A 21,776-nucleotide genomic window follows, 5' to 3' on the forward strand; every position below is an offset into this window, starting at 1 on the left:
GTGATGTGCATGAGCAGTTGTAAAGAAGAAACCCAGCGACGGAGTGAACATCATTATCTGAGTACTGATTTTGTTTTACTCCTCTGCTCTCATTAAAAAGTGAAGTTCTCTTAAAGTCCATGCAAATGTCTGGCAAGACAGTGAAATTCCTCTTGGACGAGAGAGTGGGAAAGCGGGTCTCTTGCTCTCCCTGTCTCTCCTGTTCTCTCTCGTCCTTCTCCTCCCTCCCCTCTCTCCTGTCTTTCCTCCCTGCATGTCTCTTTCTATTTCTCTCTCTCTCTCTCTCTCACACTCTCTTTCTTTCTCTGGCAGCACTCAGCTTTTTTGGCAGGAGTGACCAGAATAAAAACAGCAACACCAGACATAGAAGAGAAAAAAGTGCAATGATCCATCGAACCAAAGGCTTTGCCCTTTCCTAATTACGTCGTGTCCAGTATCATTTTCTTTTTTCCTCCCCTCTTCATTTTTTTGAGACATTTTTGAAGTGGTAATTAGCTCTTGGAGAATAAAACCAGCTGATTCGGGGAGGGCCAGTGCATTTTGGGACGAGATGGCTAACAGGAGGGTTGCGTTGCTCCTTCTCGGATTCATCCTCATCATACAGCTGAGTCCTTCACTCCAAGGAGGTAGGTGTGCACTTTGATGGCTCGTATAGGAGATCCTGAGAAGCATTACTGGTGTAGAAGGGACACTGTGGGTTTCCCAAGTACTTTTTTTCTGCACATTTTGTAAAAAATTGAAGTGTGCGCTGTGCAGAAAGTGAAGCTGGAGGACTTGTGCAATCGAAGGGCGCTGCAGGTGGTCATGTTTACTACTGAATGTAGTTGTGCATTTTCACTGGAGGTTTTAGGATAGTAATAATATGCAGGCAGACATACATTCAGTGTAATGAGTTTCATTACATTTACCTGTGACTGGCATGCTGACATGACACAGACGATTACAAAGCAATATTATACAAGCCCTACAATGCATAACTCAAAAAAAAAAATTTTTTTTTTTTTAAATTTAAAAAAATCTATAGGATTTCAGAGGCATCCCTCAGATCTTGAGCATTACCATCATGCATGTTTACTGAGGAATCTGGTCCACATTAATGGGAAATAATCAGTGTGGGTACATTCACATGATCCACATTTGAGTATGTTCTGCTTTTGCCTAACAACATCCAGGTCATTTTTCAAACCAAACAAAGGATGTTTTATTGCTGAGAAGAGTAAATTATGATATGATACAACCTGTGCTTTAGTTAGCTTAAAATGTCTAGTAAGTCACAGGATTCCCATATTAAACTTTTGTGGTTCATATACATTCACTTCATATACTTTTGTGGTTAATATGCATTCAAATGCTTTGTTTAGGTGAGTTACACCATCAAGTTAAACTGCAGCGTCCAGTCTTTTTGCAATCCAATTTAAAGAATTCAAGCTTGCAAAAACTGTAGTATGATCCAGCAAATGCGGACTGCAGAGATTTTACAACTAAATATCATGCACGTTAACTCAGCTACAGATGTTAGTTTAAGTTCTCCGCAGTCTCTTGCCAGAGTGCTCGACTGGGAATATGAATGTGGAGAGAGCTGTTTCTCTTGAAGGCCATTCCCCCTCGATCGTAGAGTGCTTTGCTTAGCTGATGGGGAGGGTTGTGATGAGTTTGTTAATCGAAAACACAGCTCATGCATACTGAACTTCTGAAGACTACAGATGGACTCTTTCTGTCAGTTTGTGTAGATTTGACAAATAAAAAACCTTCCCAGTGGACATCAATGTCCAGTGAGCCTTGCAAGTGCCCATTAGGTCGCTGTCTTTGGTTGCACTCTGCTCAGAACCTGGCTTTGCAAGTACCAAGGCAAACTGTGGTATGGAAGACGGAGAAGTCAAAAAATCTCCAACTCATTTTTTGGCCCCATCATTAAATTGCAGTTGTTTTGATGTTCTTGGATGTGCGTTTGTGCAATGTTTAGTCGTGATTGGAAAGGATGTGGGGGTCTGTTCCCAGTTTCCAAACAAAGCCAGAGTATTTCACAATGATTTATTTATTTTCACAAAAAAACTTTCTTCGGCACTTGCTGATGTATGTGTTTCCAAACTGCTCCTAAAAGAGAGCTCTCTCCGCACCGTCTCCCTAATGCTGAATGAATTTATTACGGAGAAAATACGCTCTTGTTGCCTGTGAGGACTTGCAATTGTGTTAATGTTTTCCATAAAACGCATCATCAGGCCCGCATCTTTAATATCAGCAGTCTGCTATGTTCATTTTAATAATTGTATTTGAGGCCATAAAACAGAGCTCAGCTATTTCCTCCATACTCTCAAGCTCCATGACAACCCGCACCTGGTGGTCTGTTCCGAGTCAGGCCCTGTCTGTAGGGCACCTGTGAATATTTGCGTGCCGAAAGTGAAAAACTATCAAGGCCGTGAATGGGGAAAGTGTTTTGGTTCTAAAATGACATTCCACCCTCTCGGCATGCATTTATCAATTCGTCACCAAAGCCAACGCTAAGCAAAAGGTAACGCTGTTTTTTGTAGGACAGAGCGTATACATACATTCAGTCAGACGAACTGACACAAAAGAGTCTAGAGTCATCTACCATTACCCCATAGAGAGATTTTTTTTTCTTTCTTTTTTTTCAGTGCTGTGCACAATAAACACATTGCTTTCCTGGGTGCGTTTGTTATCAAATGATCTCTGTACTGGATCGTTACCAAAATGTTCATCTGAATTTCAAAGTTCAGAGCCCTGTGAGTCTGTTTGGACAGCTCTCACAGGTGGAATGTTTCTCTAATGGTGTGAGTGAGTTATGGGGCAGGTGGGAATTTGAGGACCTTGGGAAGTTACTATATGTCACCAGACACGTTGCTGTACTGTGATGGTTTAAGCAAAGCCTAAATGTCTCTCTCGGCTTCCATTCCTGCTAAATGGTGATAGTTCTGACACATGGAACAGCCTCTGTCAGAGCTGAAGGAATGTCATTTTTGGAGCCAAAAGGCTCACATCATGCACTACTTTGACCCCTTGAAAGCGTCATTTAAGGGCACAAGAGCACCCCACTGTGAGACTTCATGTTAAACCATATAGTGTTACAAAGTCTGCATTAAATGTTGTTGTTGAGTAATGATCTTGTGGGATCCCAAGTTTGTTTGCTTTATTGGAGCTGGCATTACGTCTAGTGTATCTAAACTGTTAATCGATTGTGTAAGCATACCTTAGCAGTTGGCAGTCACATCATACACAATGGAAAGCCCACGGTGGAAGTACCAATTACCCACATATCAGCTTTTTTTTACTCTCACTCTCCAATACCCTCCTGTGGTAATTTATCACTCAGAGTCTGTCATACATGTACTGTACAGTAAGTGTATGACAGCCAATCATTTTGTGCACAGTAATCGGGTAACGGCTGCCCTTCAAAATAACCATTGTTGTTCGGCTATTAGCACAGATGCTTCCAGTATGGCACTGCATGGCAGATGGGCCCCAAGTCTCACTCCTGCAGCCAAAATAATTAGACTGTTTTAATGACAACCCGCTATTTATGACATGCGGGCTATGAGAGGAGGGCCAGATGAAAGGAAAGAAAAGCAAGGCCTCCTTCTGGTCTTGTAAGAATTAAGAAGCCCCCCTTTCGCACACAAAAGCTTGAAATAAGGATGAGGGCACATTTTAAAAGGCAACAACTTGGCCTAAGTCCTCTGGCTCAGAACATCAGAGGAGTTCAATCCAATTAGGTCTCCTCCTCATTGACACTCAGCTGGCTCTGCTTGAAGGTGTATGAAATCACCTCCAGATCAGATGGCACACCTTCCGCTGTCAGATGGGATTATGATAAATTGCCCACCCTCCCCCTCCCCACGAATTCCCAATCTGATTAGCGACTCCTCCAGAGGTATTTTAAGGCAATGTGTGCTGGGAGCGCCTCTCTGGACTCCATCCTGGAGATCTTGTTTTTCAGAGAGGCTGTACTCGCCTAAAGGGAATTAATGCCTCGTGGTATGTCTAGTGGTGTGTGATTGATTTGAACGGAGCGTTTGCTATGCTGTCCGCTGACTGGAGATGCTAACACAGTAAATGCCTGTGATAGACATGCATATGATGCCTTTTCATGCACTAAGGCGGGTTTATTGTGCTGGTCTAGCTGGTGGCACCAGAGCCATGATTTCCACCAGCAAAAACTGTACTTGGGGACATCACATCTACTGCATATGTTGGATACCAGCTATTTAGTGAGATTTTTAAGGATCACAGATAAGGCTGGGTTAATAAATCGATGCACTCATGAATCAGAAATTATATAACTTCTGAGATTTTACAAATGCATCACATTCTTTCCCTCGATTGGATTCTGAGGTTAGTTTTTTGAAAGCAGCATGAGATGGCGCTGCGTGCTTTTGAAACAGCCATACTCTGCTTGTTTTTCAAATCCTTACACACACGTGAACCTAAAACAATCATTCATAAAATTAGAAAAGTTTGAAGCAAATTACAAGGGGCTGTGTTTACATTAATCCGGTGTCATAAAAAGCATTCTGAGCCGAGGTGACATTACGGACTCAGCCAAATGCACAAGCGCTCTTCTTCATGAGCATTTGAGTGTCCAGATAAAAACTAGATTAGAGTGCCATCTGCTGTTAAAGAGAGGAACCATGATGCATTCGGAAGATCTCAGAATCGATTTATCATCGCAGTCCTAGTAACAGATGCACACCGCAGAAAGTAGCAGAGCAGAGTCTGAACACAAAACCATAGTTTCAACATATGAATCTTTCCCATCCCATCTGAACCGTCTGGTTCTGGTAGCCTGAAATACCTCCCATGTGTTCCTGCTCTCCAGTTAGCTATCCAGAATAATGTACTTGTTGACTGATGTGATACTCTCTAAGTGGCCTTGCATAGAGAGAATAGCGCAGGCCTGCAGAGAGAAGGCCTCTGTAGAGAGTTTTATCATGACCTCAGCTCCTCACGCCACACTCTGTTGGGCTCCTGCAGTGTTGGCAGTGGCTCTGTAAGAATGCTACCAAAGATAAGCGGCTTCATTTAGCTACATGAGTTTATACCGCCCCCTCATTCCACAGTCTGAGGCCGCTAAAAGATCTGACAGTTTATCTCCCGTATCTTTGGCATTTTTGAAACACAGCTCACTTGCCACGCACTCATATAACCAGCAGTCGCCGGCCCATCACAGGATGGCATTGCTGGGATATCACATGATAGTAAGGCCGGTCTGCTTAATGCAAGTGCTGTTGTGGACCGTATGTAAGGTGAGTTTCAATTTAAAATCAGGCTCTTTAGAGTGCTCTTGAGTTTGGGACCAGTCTTATTTAGGTTTTGTTTACACATATGGATGGGTGGCTTATCTCTGTTCATAGTGGTGTTAACAGCAATTCAAGCGGGTTAATGACAGCTTCAATGGTCTTATTTACAATAAAAGCAATTTTGTCTGATAAAGCTGTTCACAGCAATTATGTCCTAAAACTGTACAGAACCAATACTCGATGTTACAGCACATTAGAATGTTATTTGCTCTATACACCACAAATTCCCGTGAGGCTAAATGTCAAAGTGAGAGTCCTGTCTACTTCCACTGAGAGAAGACGGAGCCAAAATTTAAACAAAGACCTGCACTTAACCAGCCCGGATAGCTGGCATACCAGCCGATGTTGGGGAGAGGACATGGACAGGGGTTTCTGAATGGAATGTGCTTGGTCATGGGCTTAGGGCTTGATCTGATACTTCTGCTCTTCATTCAGTCATAATGCAAAAGGCCACAGGGTGAGCCTGGTAGATAATTAAGGTGGCCTATCCTTTTTTTTTTTTTTAATTGCTAATTGTAAACAGCAGGGGACAACCAGCAACCAAAGGCACATCCACCATAAATAATAATAATAATAATGATTACTTTAAGAACAACAAAAGCAGCAATAAAACAATGACACACACAAGGAGCAGGAATCGAGACAAAAAAGCACAAAAGGCATCAAAGAAGAATATAATATTTTGCTTCTATTTTGTTTTGTTTTTTTTTTAAATACTTGAAGCTCTGAGACATTTTCACAAACTCAAAAAAGAAATATAGTAAAGGAGGGCATACCATTTTATTTTTCATTTGCATGTATGAATATGATATTTAGCCAGCAATAAAACAAAGTTGACAACATCCGTGAAATGAGAATTCACAATAAATCACACTTGTGTGTTTTTCAGACACAGCATATGTTCTAATTACATTAAACCAGAACTGTGTTAAAACTAAATAGTTTGGGTTTTAGGGAACAGTATAACGTAATATTTCTTAAGACTTGATGCAAAGTCTCCAGAAATGGTTCATTAAATATGTTCTTGTATGACACATTTACAAGTTTTTTGCATAAACAGCATCCTCTCTTTCACCATTCCTCATTATTATGATTATGATTTTGGTTGGAAACATTGGAGCAATCAGCTCACCCTTTACTTAGCTATGGAACCTGGGGTGTTTCTGTTCCAAATGAAATCTGTAAAGCATGTCTAATGGCAAATCCATTCCTATTACAGCAAACCAACCAACGTGTGCTTCTGTCGCTTCATCAAGATCGCTGTAATGCACAGGGCATTGCATAGCCCACTGCTAATGCTGTTTACAAAATTCAGGCCTTTCTAATATTGCTGGATGAGATCTTTCTGGAGAAGGCTTGTGCTGATATAATGGAAAAAGAAAAGGGAGCGCTTATCTCTGTCTGTATCGTTTTACCTTCTCAGCCAAGGAGAATAGAGGCAAATCATCTTTAATTTTCAAGCGACTTGAAGAATGTAGGACAGTCTGTGCATCATATGTTTATTTGCCTTAGCATTCCTCAAAGTTAACCGCTGTCCCTCTGCACTGCAGCTCGGCTCGTGTCCAGGAGAAGAAAAGCAGGGAAGGGTGTTTCCCATCACAGAGATTTACTTTTCTAATTCTCAGGCTCACATCTTTCAGCCGTTCATCATCCTCCTTTTGTTATTTTCTTCAAGATAGGAATCTAGTGGTCAAGATGTTACAGAATGTAGGTTTACCTACCACAATGCTCAAGCAAGTGTGCAGTGCCCTGAAGGGTTCAAAATTGTTAATGTATATGAAAATAACGCTACACCAATTAGTACATTTTAATGATTCACAAAATAATAATAATAATAAAAAAAAATCCTCAAGACTCAGGCTCACATGCTCATTTACGGGGCTTGCAGGTTATAATGTATGTACTTACACGATCAATCAAAATAATTTGAATTTTTATTTTAATTTTTACTGGTTCAATTGTAGTGATTGTTTTCATAGTGATGTTCTTGCATGCAATCTAGACAGAGAAGTTCAAAAATAAGTGTTATTTGTGTCACTTTGAAATTTTCATGCTTCTGTCTGCTAGACTTTATGTTCAAATCTGTTTTTTGTTTCAGTATTTAATCAGTTAATCAGTTTAATCAGTGAGTCACGCAAAGCTCTTTTAGATTCCAGATTTGATACAAGTATCACATTTAAAAATAAAGGAAATTAGTAAATAAGTAAAGGGTGCATGATTTCACATGTCCGCATGATTTATTGCATGCACAATTGCAACGATGTTTGCAAAAGTCCTAACTACTCTTTCATAACTACTCCTTTAATTGGCCTTACAGTTTTCTTTTACGACTTAAGAAAGTAATTAATTCCATAGAAGAAAATGGGGGGGTTTTGTCATCAACAACCTAATATGTTCCAAACAACGCTGTAAGCTGAAAACTGTCAATCATTGGCAATGGAGCGAGGTGCTCTGAGTCATGCCGTTCATTAATGAGTTAATTAGCCGTGACCTGGATGGGAATTCAAGTCGTCCCACATAGAGAATGTGTAAAGTTTAATACAAGTCATTTTTTGCCAAACAAGTCACCAAAACAGCCTTAATGATTCCCATTGCGTCAATTTAAACCACCATTCAATGATTTTATTACATTTTATATTACATTTATAACCTTATAAATTACGTTACTGATATAATTTAGATGTCCCAAAATTCATAGAGATTCATTAATAAATTGGTGCCTTTATGAAGGGCCTTAATGAAAGGGCAAAAAATAGCAGTCACACTGGACTATAACTGCAGTCGTAAATATCACGCTTTCTATAAACACAAAACTGTCCTGATGCCAACTTCTTCAGATCTAGCTGGCAGCTCGGATTTGTACAAGCATTCATAATAGCTTTTTTGTTCAACTGCGTGCGAAAACATTGAATTGCAATAAGTAAGGGCTAAAGTCATTAACTATTGGACGAAAGCAAGCCTGGACTGACTAAATATTAGGAGCTACTGGACTGATTTCAGCACTTTGACAAAAGTGGAAAATATGAGCTGTGGCCGGGTTTGTCTACATCTTCAGTTAATAAACAAAAGGTACATTTAAACAGCGTACTTAAAGCATATTTGCGTTTGAACTCATGTGGTGATCCTGGGTTTTCCTCTGAGAGAGGTTCAGATGAGGCCTGTACCGCAGCGGCGGCTCTAAAGGTCACTGAAATGACGGCCGACTCGCTGTAGACACTAGCAGCTTGTTGCAGTCAGGTATCTGAGAACAACTCTGCTCTCACCACTCCAACAGAGACAGGAAATCCTCTCTTTGATGCTGATACGAGGCTGTGACATGGTTACCGTGGTGATCGTCACTTCCTGTCCAGAGTGTGTTCAGAGGGTGGAGCTTCTCTCTGCACTCCCCAATCAGCCAGTGGTTATGTTTTCAGTGCAGATCAGTATCACGCCATCCCGTTCGCTCAGATGTTCCACCGCACTCAAACACGGCCCATTGTCTAACACGCATCAACACTTTCCCTCTTGAATATCTGACGTGTGTGTGCTTCAGTTACATTAGACACTAATTTCTACAGATAACTTTACCTGACTTAAAACAGCAGCCTACATTTTCACAGTAAAGTGAATTAAATAAGAGCAACAGAAACACACCTACTGGATTTTATATGCCCACACACTGTATAAATAATCACAGACTACTGTTATAAATGAAAGTATCGTTAAACATTCAGTAACCAGCACAGTAAGTTTCATACAGTATAACATGAAAAAGATTCATATCACTAGCAGTATGTTTTATATTAGATAATCCAATCTCTGGTCCAGCCAGGCAAAGGTTCCAGGTAAGCAGTCCAGAAACAAGAACTTTTGGACATTTTCTTTTTTTATTGTAATAGTCGCAAGAAACCACCGACAGCTGAGTGCAATGAGCCTATGATCCCTAACTGTGGACTATAAGGGGAACGTTTATTTAAAGGATCAGCTTAGAAGAACAAAATAACCCAAACACAAAGAACCAGGAGGGAGGGTGACCTGGTGGAGGCAGAACGGGGGAGGGATGGCGGCCATGTAGTGGAAAACTGGGACCAGTGATGGCTCCCCTGGTGCCCAGGTGGCTCGTTTCAGGGGGACATGGTGGACCCGAAAAGTTTCGGTGGCCACGGTGGACCGGAAAGTTAGTGGACAACGAGTGGACCAGGGCGGTTCAGTGGCCCACGGTGGATCAGTACATTCGTGTTGTGGCAGCAACGGCCATGGCCGGAGGAGTCGCCATTTGGAGTGGAGCCGAAACAAAACTGCCAATCGGGGAGCCAGTAAGCCAGCACAGGCTGGGTCTGATGGCCAGGTCACGGCATGCGGAACGGCATCGGGAAAGGCCTCAGATAAGGGCACCTGCCTCGGAACGTCCTTGGAACGGTATCGCCTCCGGAACTATCTCGTGCCCGGCATCGGCCTCTCCGGAACAGCCATCGGGCACCAGCCTCGGGAATGGCACTCGGAACCATCGGACAATACCACCGCCTCGGGAACGACCTCGGCAATGGGCAACCGCCTCGGGAACGTTGGAACACGGCCTCGGACATGGCCTCATGAACGGCATTGGACCAAGGACCCCCCCTCCTCGGGAACGGCCTCGGCATCGGGCCACCTCCTCGGGAACGGTTCAGGAACGGCCTCAGGAACGGCCCATGTGGACAAGGGACACCGACCTCGGGAACGGCATCGAACGACCTCGGGCTCCGCATCGGTATCGGGATCGAACATCGGACACGGACCCCGCCTCGGGAACGACCTCGGCATCGGGCACCGCCTCCGGAACGGTTGGAACGGCCCTCAGAATATCGGAATTGCAAGGACCCGCTTTTGCATTTGGCCTCTCGGATGAACGGCCTCATTTTGACAAGGACCCCCCGCCTTTTTCGGGCACGCGCACTCGGCAATGGCACCGGCAAGGAACAGTTCACTGTTGCAGATGTCACATTGGCTGATGTTAGCATTTAAAATGATTTTCTTTTGCATGTCACACTATTAATAGTGAAGTCTTCCCCATAATGTGATAAAGTTCAGTTCACTGTTACTGATATCAGCAGTAAGTCATAAAGACACATGCAGCACACAAATTGTACCATTTCCTGCAAGATTCTTTCAGACCACTTTGAAGGTAAATGAAAACCCAGCTTGTAAGCTGAATTTATTTTTTTATTAATTTTTTTTTTTTCCAACAGCAAAAGTGTAGCCTGCCTCAGACTAAACATTTTTGTCCCCCCAATCATGTTTTGAGGCTGTGCGATAAATGTTCTGTCCTTGCAAAGCGTGTGAAGGTTTTGGCAAGATGACAGTATATTTAAACTTTCCACTAGCTTATTACTTCACTGCCTCATCTGCAAGTCAATGCCAGGGCATTTCACAGCTTGCTCTTGTAGTTTCAATCTCTGATCTGCCGACTGTGAGTGATTCTTCCCATGTGTCTGCTTTTTCTCTTTCACATGACAACAAACTCTGGCCTTGAGTGGCTTTTTTTTTTTTGTAGGCCACAAAATAATAATAATAATGAAAATAAAGCATGTATAATCCTTTACTGAATAATGACAGGGTATTCGTGCAACTCCATAATAAAAGCTATGTTTTCTGCATTGCTGCTAATAAAACACCAAAGAAGCTGGGACATATGGATTTGATTAAATGGCCTTCGAGGAACATGCAAAACTATTAAAATCTTTGTCCTTGGAGGGTCTGTTCAATTTCAGATACCAATTTTGTGATGCAAACCGGATCTGGCTTCGAAATGTAACTTCATAATTGATGCCTGGGCTAACAAGACCTCCTGGGAGACTGTTAGCAGTCGTAAAGCATTGGACCCACCGGCCCACCCATCGTGAGCCTTTTCCGGGCCCATGTACAGCAGCCCACTACATGAGACCAACCTTTGCTTACTGCATCGCTAATGCTTTTGTACTAACATACCATGGTACTCAATAATTACCATATTGGTCTATCATGGCATGATATGTCAAAGAATACATGCAATTACCGTAGTGCCTTTCCAAAACAAACAAACAGTCATGACATCACAAAATTGATATCTTTTGTTATTAATATTTCAATAAATATAATAAATAACAATAAACACAAACTCATTCGTGTATTCGTGTATTTGCAGGTAAAGTCTGTATTTGTTTTTGTCAGGGATGCAGTTCCATCATGAACCTCTAGGGGTTTGTGATTTTTCATGTACGAAGCACTTGGTTTGTACACATTTGGAATACTTCCGATTAAAACAAAGGACAAAGCTTTCAGGAAAAAGCACTTTCCACAAGCAGTTAACCAGCTTGCATGCACTCTGTTTTTCTCTCAGCATTTCTCCTCTTATCTAGCTTGCTTTCTAATCTAATTGTCTAATGATCCTGGCATTGCGTACACATTGTTGGTTCTTTGATGAATTGCTTCGTTCCTCTTTTGTAAGTGGCTTTGGATAAGTGCATCTGCTTAATGCATGAATGTAAAATAGCATTCTTTTAGCTGGTTTATAAGGCTTGTGCTACAATTATATCCACTATTATCCTCTGTAGCAGCACAAGGATGACAAAGCATTGGTTTCACACATATCGCCACCCATTCTGTTGTATTAGTGCTTTAAAGCATCCTGTTTTGTCAGGGAAGAAAAAAATGGAGAAAAAATGAAAATGACTTCACTTGAAGGCTGTGTGCGATTCCTGAACTCGTGAGGAGTGACTGACATCAGCTAGATGTCCAGAGAAATGCCTTTCAAGGCCTTCAGCGATTTCCTCAGAGATGCAGCTTTTGTCTGAATTCTTCTCTTTGCGTGTCTGTTGACATGAAAGACATCCTGACGATGTGTGTTTTTCTGTTTCAGGGGTGTATGTGCCACCGGGTTCAGCTGGAGCAGGACCAGGAGGTGCTGGATTGCTACCAGGTGCTGGATTTTACCCAGGTATAACCAATAACAGCCATGAGCCGCTCACCGCTTTCATTTATACCAAATGAAGAAATGACACTGGCCATGACAGCTGATTTCAATCTGAGCTCAGAATGGATTTCACATACAACAATCTGATACTACACACGTTATGCACACTTTAAAATTAATATCTTGTTTACTGGCTACTATGAGTCTCAAATAAAACTCTTGAAAGTCTTCCAAAGACTAGATGCATTTCACACGCTTTGTGGTGTCTGAGAGTAAAGCTGAACCATCTTCATCTTACACTTGACAAGATGTGAAATCATCTGCACTGATAGCGCTCTAACTTTACTTGTTTTAACAGGCGCTGGGGTGTCCCAATACAAAGCAGCAAAAGCAGCAGGTAAGATCATTTTGTTTTGACCATAAACACTCTAGAAGTGCAAATATTCAATAGCTTTTTATCTCAAGTCCAATCTAGCTTACTGCTATTATAAACCTGTTGTTCAGCAAGGATGATAACACTAGTGTCTCGTTATCCTTTCTCAAACTTGAAAGCAACAGTTAAGTTGCATGTGTTTGCAGGCAGGCTGTGTCAGTAAAAGTGAGCTGTCCTTACTTATAAAACTGCCATTAAAGGTCAAAGTCCACCTGTGTGGCAGTTGGCGAAGTCACATCTCTCCATGTGCAAATGCTGTGAGGAAGTTGATAGCAAGTACTGTGTAATGTGAGCTGCTCGAGCGGACTCAGATAAAGCATGTTATAAGCATGAGACGGATGCTAATGAAGCAATCTCTTGTTCAGCAGGAGGATATGGAGGTGCTGCTGGGACTCAGACAGGAGCTTTAGGGGTTGGAGGTTATGGAGCTGGTAAGAGCTCTTCAAGGTCATCCATACAAGTACATTCATTTGCATGCATTTACTTATTTAGCAAAGCAATAAAAAGATGTCTAGCCTTCAAAAAAAAAAAAAAAAAAAGAGGGGGGTGTTCTATGTGAATGTGTAATGTATTTCTGTGATGTGCAGCTGTATTTTCAGCATCATTACTCCAGTCTTCAGTGTCACATGATCTTCAGAAATCATTCTTATATACTGATTTGCTGCTCAAGAAACATTTCTGATTATTATCAATGTTGAAAACAGTTGTGTTGCTGAATGTTTTTCATGGAAACCGTGACATTTTATTTGTCAGGATTCACAGATGAATAGAAAGTTCAAAAACAACATTTATTTGAAATAGAAATCTTGTGTAACAATTCCTTAATAAAAAAAAAAAAAAAAAAAATGCTATCAGGAATACCAAAAATTATACATATGAATTGGAAATGGAGAGAGAGAGAAAAAAAAAATTTCATTAATTTTTTTTTTTTTAATACCAAAAAGCGCATTTCCCCCCCTTATTAAGAGCTGGTGGAAATTCTCCTAAACCAGGTAAGCCCAATGAGGATTTTGGCAATGATTCAAATAAGAAATCTCAATAAAGCATTAGTCCCAGTGCCCAGAGTCCATCAGTAAAAGCATACTAGGATATCTGCTGTGAAATAATATTTGTGAAATATTGCCACAGTTCTCCAATTTCCAGTTTTACATCCACCGGCTCACCAGGTTTTGCCATGGAATATCCTTTTTTGGTGAAATGAGTTTGGCGACCTGATCTTTTTTTTATCCCAGCACCCCTGTCCACGAGCTGATTTAATCAGTGTAAACTTACATCAGCGCTACTCAAACAATGAGGCAGCAGCTCTATATGTGTTTATTGGAAGACGCGCAATACAATAAGTGGAAATCTAGGCGCCTACCAAGTGCAAATGGACCCATTCTGATACTGTAATATAAATATTGTTGCTTTCTCTGTCAAACCGAGCACTATTGGTGCATTAGCACCGTTTGGGTATAATTAAATTTCCTAAAACAGTGCGGATTCCAGCGACATGTTTGGAAAGATAAGGAATTATACAAATGTAGCCAGGCTCGATAAACTTTGGAGCAGCTCACTGGCTCCTCTGAGAAAGACCTTTTCACTCTGAAAGAGCTTCTCAACTCCCCGATATCAGATTTTGCAGTGGAAGTTGTCTTTGGCTGTGAGTGTTGGAACAAAGCAGGAGATAATAGTCTAATCTTTCGCCTATCATATTAAAGGTAAAAAACTCAGCAGTTCTGAGGGGAAGCAGACACGTTCAAACCCGAGGCCTCGCATCTAGCTGAACACACAACCTAGCATGAACGCAGTCCACAGATAAGACGAGTAAACGTATTTAAGATTAGATTGGCTGTAAGGCAGTGTATGAATAGGCTCGGTCCCTGCAGTTCAGTTGACCAAATTCAGAATGGCTCATGGCTGTGTGTTCCTGTATTTCATTCAGGCCGTGCACTTATCTGTGCCAGCAGAGCTCTGCAGAAAGACACGCAGATCTGCACAGTTCATTCACTGACCACCCAGCTGCACACACTCCCAGCCCCTCGTGTGTTCATTATTCAGTCATGATCCTAGATTTAAGCGGATGACACTTCGATCTCCAGTGCTCAGATTTTGCACACGCCCAAACTAAAAAAAAAAAACTACACATTCTTACTGGACCAAGGTAACTTTGGTTTAGAATGTTAAGAATCCATTATAAGTAGACAGACACATGCAGCCAGGCAACTCGAAACTATAGTTATGACTGCAGTGTTAGAATACATTTATTGATATTCGATCAGTTAGCTTGTGCCTCCAGGTGAATCTGAGAAAATTACACACCGCAAATCACGTCCATATGTAACAGAGGCCAGCGAGTAGGTGCTGTGCAGGTAAACCTCACTCCCCTGATCTCGAGAGACGCGCTAGTGGCTGCAGTCATTTAGCCTCCTTGTTAGTGCGTCCGCCTCCCATGCCGAAGACCTGGGATCGAGGCCAACTCGGAGCAAGTACGAGGTGTGGCGGTGTGGACCCGGGAGAGAGGGGTTACATATGAACAAAGCAAATGTGCATTGCAACAGTAACAATCAAAATAAATGTGTGTAGATCATTCCACGCAAAATAATAACAAATTAGTTTGGTCATTATTATAGAAGACTATAGTGTAGAGCATGACTTGAGCAATGTCTTGGATCTGAGGGTTTGCATGAAGTGATAGGATTGGTGATTTATTTGATGAACACGGTCTGTTTATGACATCATACAACTGGATTTTGTTTCTGGTATGCAGTGATCTTGACCACCAACAAACAAACCACAATGACAGCAGACAAAACCCATGCTCTCTAAATCTACACGCCATAACACTGTACGCAAAGAGAAAACAACACGATCATACTAGCATAAATAATAAAGCAGTCAGTCATTGTTGTTATTTGAAGCACCCTCCAAAGAAGTGCTCTTTAAAAAAGATTGAGCTCATGCCATTGGTCCAAGGGTTGCCATAGAAACCACAGCTGGTGGCTTTGATTGGTTGTTAGGTCCATCTATCCCTTAGTTTTATAAAAAAAAAAAAAAAAGCTCCCAGAATAAGGAGACTGTATACTAAACTCTTTGTGATGGTCCCCAATCTTAAATACATTTTAAGTAAAATCAAATTCTATCAAGTGTAAAATTTTAAAGGTCTAACTCACAACTGTTTATTAACTTAGAATAAGCATTCCCAGGTCCCCTATCCAGCCCTTCACAAACTAACCACTGAAAAGTTACAGGCTGAACATTACATGCATGTTTTTCAAATGTCCTATACGTCTTTGGCCCTCTAAGATGACAAACTTAATGTTAATGTACATTTAGAGACATTTACATATACATCATCAATCCCTGCACCTCTAACTAGGACGAGCAGTTTGGAGAATGAAGTTGAGAATAAAGAACCAATTCTGGTCACTTCAAATGTGTTCTAAATACTATACAAATAAAGGTTTAAATATTGAAAAAAAAAAAAAATGATCCTGTAAAATTTACTTTATTCTGGTGGACTATCAGCATTTTCTTATATATGTTTATTACTTTTTATTTTAGCATTTAGACTTCTATTTGTGGTAAGTGCCACTGATTAAATGTTTTCCTTGAATACACTGAAAGCCACTTTGGCTTAAGCTGTTAATGTTTTTTTATTTCTTATTCATTAATCATATTCTTCTTCTTCTTCTTCTTTTCTTTCATTTGATATATTTTTTTATTTTATTATTATTATTATTATTTCAGTAAAACTATACTTCATAACATAGATTATAGAATTTGTGAAAAACTGTTTGCTTCCCCTAGCCATCTGCTTTATTATAAGAAGTCATAACCATTTTATAATGTCATAGTAATTGCTTTTAAAAGGCAAAGCAACGTATGTGTATATGATTAAAATCCCTTATAGCACAACACCATGGTTTATAGTTGTACCCAAGTCTCCTTGTACACAATACATTTTGGGATCACTTATAAACCATTGAAGACAGTGTTGAAAAAGATCTATGCCGGCCACCCCTATGAACACCTCGACTGCGAAAAGATACCTGGTGTTTAATTAAAGCAAGGTGATGGCTAAGACGAGCAATGTGAGTCATGAGCTTGGCTCATGTGAGCCCTTGTAAAACAGACCTGATTGTGAGGCCTGTCATCATTGCTGGGATGAGCTGTTGAATTTGGGGAGGACTTTTGGAAACCATCTGCAAGTCACAGTGCCTGAAGCACAGGTGGATTCTGTGTCGCTTGCCGCTGCCATCGCCACACAAATGCCTTATTTTCCACAAATGTTGGGCAGCTTCTTGTCATAAACAGTTAGCTTGCATGTCGTGAGACCGTGGACATTTTTCTTTATTGCGCTTGTGCATGGGATCGAACTCATAAACATCATGGCTAGATTGGCGGTGACGAGGAAAGATTTGGCTCACAAGACTTTTCACATTGAATTTATTGGATTCATTCTGCAATGGCTAAAAAGGCAGCTGCATTTTATTTAGTCACCTGATCTTAAAAGCAGACATTGTTTTTGATCTGTACAGAAACCAGAGCAGCACAACCCTAAGAAAGTATGTCAGGTTTTGCTTTCCACATGCTTTTCTATGTTGTCTCAGTGAGAGAAGCCAGTTTGTTTCAGACTTGAAAGGGAGCAAGGGCTGAATGCGGAGAGTTTGAAGGGTGTGGGCCAGGCAGATGAGCTGAGAAGAGCCAGAGAGTCTTGTGAAGCACATATGCTTTTCATTAGCGTGCTCAGGCCTGTCCTCAAACTGCTCGCTTCTGGCCTCTGATTGTGAATAATGGCCAATCCTCATGTCGCCGAGTCGACGCTGACATCCTTCAACTCCCCCGGGAGCCACGCATCACTTCCTGCGCTCGTCCCCAGGTGCGGACAATATGCTCGGATTCGGAAGACAAAATTTGCAAACAAGTCCGTGGAGTTCATTCTCACTTCTGATGAGATGCTTGTCTGTTTACGTTGTCAGAGGCAAACATTTTCCAAATGCAGAAGATTGCGTTTCGTTTCACCAGTCTTGTGCAACCGCTTTGGAGGAGCGCTGTTCCAAAAAAGAAGAAGAAAAAAACTCTGTTCATCACTATGTGGTCATCATCATAACAGCGTTCTACTTTTAGAGTATGATTTAGCATAAATCAAGAAGTTCTTTCATCTTAGTTCACTTCCTGAATGAAGAACCTTTCGGTGACACATATGCAGCCATAAAACACAAAGATGCATCCTTACTGGAAGAAGAGATGTGTGATGCTGGAAATAAATAAGAGGAAACATGGACATAAATAAATAATTAAAAGAGGGGGAAGAAGGCAGCAGATCTTTATTATCTCAGATTTGGACTTCCTTTCTCAATGCAATGTGGATGCAATAAATTAGGCGGGGAAAGAGCAGTAATGTAAACATGCGAGGAGGTTATTCCCCAAAACAGTTTCAAAGACTTATTCCTGACGATGCTTTTCCGATTACTTTAAACTTGCACTGTTCAAGCATGGATACACAGAACATCTGATAAAACATATTTACTGCAGCAGTACTTTGTTTTTGTTTTGGACAGGTACCATGGTACTACCACTGTTCTGAGCATACATAATAGTACTGTGATGTTTTGTTGGTCAAAGAACCCCCGTACCATGGTCCTGTCACAGTATTGCTCTGTAAGGGACATTCAGTACGCAGACACATTGTAGTGCAGTGGTTCCTAACCTCATTCCTGGAGCCCCCAACATTTCCATTTCAGGTCTTCGACTCTCTGCTCATGAGCTGATGATCTGATTCAGGGTGGAAACCACTGTACTAGAACCAGGACGCCCAATCCTGGAGATCTACCTTCCTGCAGAGTTCAGCTCCAAACCTATGCAAACACACCTGAACCAGCCAAGATCTCCAGGGACCTTTAATAATCACAGACACGTTTGTTAGAGCAGGATTGGCACTGAACAGGAAGGTCGAAGCAACACTGGGCACCCCTGATTTAGAGTCAGTACAAAAGTTCTCTGACATCCCTTAGGTCTGTCAGGAGCAAGAGTGGAGAGCTCATGTGAGCTCTGTTTATCGGTCGTATCATATCTCAGCCCTGACTTGTCAGAAAAGTATTCATCGTGCACAAACCCCATGCATATGTGAGCCATCTGGGACATGTTTCTCGCATCGCCAACTGATCAGACCGCCACAGTTGGCTCTCGCATTGACATTTTTAACTTTGATTTGCACAGTACTGTTCTTTGAGATTTGATAAATAATAGCAATAAATGATCAAGTTAGTGTTAACAGTTAGTGCCAGCTCAGACTGCAGATATGTTCACGTTCTGCCTAGGGGGATGATGCGGATTGAAGGTATTTGTAGCATATTTCTGGAATCGCACGAGAAACAAAACTTGACAGGAGCAGATGGTGTTTCACCCCGGTGCACTCTGTCATAAAACCTACGTAAACATTGCGTAAGCATGTCTTTCTGTTTGTGACAAATGATGTCTTGAAATGAAGCCATGATGTCAGTGTTGGGTTGTCATCAGTGATTTTGATTATACAGCATGCAAGTGGGTTATGTTAAAGTTGTACACTTTCACCAAACACCACAATAATTACCATAAACCTATATAGTGAAGGTTTATGAGATATGCAGATACACTTTCAAGTGAATGACAGTAAACAGGGCAGTAAAAAAACGATTTCAGTAGCAGATATGGCTTTTCCTCTGTAACATAAGGGAGAACTCAGTACAAATGAGTCATGTTTTAGAAAATCTCGCTGAGGCAATGAGACTTGCTGATATTGTTACAATGGCGCAATCTTTCGCAATCGCATGTAAATTGGATCTGTTCATATGGCAGTGCATTATTTTCTTTCCTGCACAAACACCTGCTCCCTTTGGGAGGAACAATCGTCCAAAACGATACTGGACACAGTAGGGGACATATGGTAATATTTTACTTTCACGTCCAATAAAGGGAAAAACAACAGCATATCGATAACTAGATTTGCATTTGCTAAGGAAATAGCAGTGCTTGTAGAACCACATCAAAGTTTTAGGTAAGTCTTGCTATAATGAAATCCTGCATAAGACCTCTTTTGCAGTTTTCTCAATTTCACTGGACTATGCTTGAAAATGAATTCACAATGTGACATTGGCTATAGGTGTGTGGAGGGAGTGACTATCGAACCCTGTCAAACAGGGAAAATCTTTTATGAATTGATCACCTACAAAGGGCACACAGGAACGTGGTTTAAAGACAGAGGCCTGAGATGTGGATAGTAAAGTACAAAAAGCTTTATTTCAACAATAATCAAGCGCTAATCTTAAAATCATTAAACTGTAGACCTGATTAGAAACATAGAAAAGACACAAGAAACAAACAAAAACTGAGGCTTACCTATGGCAGGTAAGCTAGTTTACTGAGTGCAAGGCTCCTATGTCGCAAAGATCTTACAACCAGGTGCACAGGTCTCACTACACCACACACACTCACAATAAAATCAAGCATGAACACACTGCACTCTGTGACAAAGTCCCACCACCGCACACAAGGGCCTACTAGCGGCCTGCCTGGAGGCCTCGGTTCCTGCAACAGAATACAAAATTAACCAAATAATCTCAAAACAAAAGAAATAATGCTAACAACTGTACAATGCTCAACACTTAAATGAAAAATCCAAGAAAATCAAGACACCTGCTATGAGGTTAACAATGTCTCATCAAATGGAGGTAGATGTTCACTCCTATTTCATATTCCAATTTCAAGCATACCAATAAGTAAACAACAAAAATACAAACTAAACCAGGTTGAGCAGAGTAAAAAGAAATATAAATCAAGCAAAATCAGACTGAAACAAGGTTAAACCATATGAAACAAATACAAGAAACAAAAAGCAAATACAAACTAAAGAGGGATAAATCAATCAGCAATAAACACAACAACTGCACACAGAAGAACTGGTCTAATGGAGGAGGCCGATAGACAGCGCAAACACGCCAAAAAGCAGTTTTAATTCACAGGAACTAATGTCAACAAAGTAGCAGCGTCAAAGAGCGTTGCCCTATAGGCTGCACTGAATGCAATGGATCCTAATCAAACTAATGTAAAATTATTACCACATAAAACACTATACATCAATAGCAGTAGTTGCACATACTGTACCTTCATGTTGTTGCTATAGTCATGAGTCCGGCCATGCACGCGAACGGACATCAACGCAGCAAAAAGGCACGGGATTACAGCCGGAGCATGTTGGATGAGAAAGGCAACTGCCAACCAACCATGGTGACGTTTGTCTGTCGGAAAACTTCAATCCAAATAAAACTATTTACCTTAAGCACACCTCTTGATGCTCACTAGTTAGCAGACACATACTTATGAGATGGGAAGAACCAAAACCGGAATGGGCAGGCCTCGGGCAGTGACACACATTCGGTGCTCCAACACAGAATGGTGCCTTAAAGGTCCTCTTTTATATACCCGTGAAAGTATATGATTGGACAACTCATGTATTCGTGGCATATTTAAAGAAACAACGCACCCACTGTCCATCCCACTACAATCGGTTTGGCAGACTGGTGGCTTGATTTAGTAGCAACACCACTTGCTACTAAAACACCGCAAAATATCTCCTGGATGCAAATTATAAATTGCATAGCTCTCTTTAGGTGACCTTAAATGGCCTGTGAACCAGGTTCAACCACAGCTTTTCCGAAGCATATCATATCTACAGAATGTGTCGTGGAGCTGTAAAACTCTGTGTTGAAGAGAGCTAGCATTATTTTGACTTATCTTTGCAGTATAGGAATGCACCCAGAATGTTCACGGTTCTGGACACAAAGTTCTAGAGACCCTCTGCCAGCCAATAATGTATTTCTGTCTGTAGCTGAAACAGCTTGCACCCAAATTTCATGATGGCTACTTAACTGAGCACCTTTAACTTGCTGTAGGGTTCACAAGGTATCTCAAGCTGGGTCTGAGATCCTTCCAATAATCTCACAGGACCTCCGTGCCATTTGAATTCCAGGATGCTGTAGTCGGTTCACTGCAGTTGCCGTCAGATACATGGACGAGGGCCATGGAATTCTCTGCTCTCTTAAATTAAATCTTCAGGCTTGTCCAGCTGCTCCAGCAAGGACGAGTAAAGGGTTGGAGGGGG

At 41.3% G+C, this 21,776-nt stretch overlaps 1 protein-coding gene and 1 long non-coding RNA gene across 8 annotated transcripts in view; one reads left to right on the plus strand and one right to left on the minus strand.

Moving 5' to 3' along the window:
- Positions 1-301: 301 nt before the first annotated feature.
- LOC109104495 (elastin-like) overlaps positions 302-21,776 on the plus strand; it is a 52,067-nt gene continuing 30,592 nt past the window's right edge. For 6 of the 7 annotated variants that reach the window (XM_042738917.1, XM_042738919.1, XM_042738920.1 and 3 more), the window contains exons 1-4: positions 302-626; positions 12,169-12,246; positions 12,581-12,619; positions 13,021-13,086. In XM_042738917.1, the coding sequence (XP_042594851.1) occupies positions 551-626; positions 12,169-12,246; positions 12,581-12,619; positions 13,021-13,086 (259 nt within the window). In that variant the 5' untranslated portion in view covers positions 302-550. The remainder of the gene's footprint in view (positions 627-12,168; positions 12,247-12,580; positions 12,620-13,020; positions 13,087-21,776) is intronic. The other variant, XM_042738918.1, reaches the window with a different exon arrangement.
- LOC122139760 lies at positions 20,084-21,054 on the minus strand. The gene is made up of 3 exons (XR_006156516.1): positions 20,993-21,054; positions 20,780-20,941; positions 20,084-20,203 (listed from the first exon to the last, which is right to left on the minus strand). It is a non-coding gene; the product is annotated as an uncharacterized LOC122139760 (long non-coding RNA).

Source organism: Cyprinus carpio, chromosome B15, assembly GCF_018340385.1.
Source record: "Cyprinus carpio isolate SPL01 chromosome B15, ASM1834038v1, whole genome shotgun sequence".
In the NCBI taxonomy this organism is placed as follows: domain Eukaryota; kingdom Metazoa; phylum Chordata; class Actinopteri; order Cypriniformes; family Cyprinidae; genus Cyprinus; species Cyprinus carpio.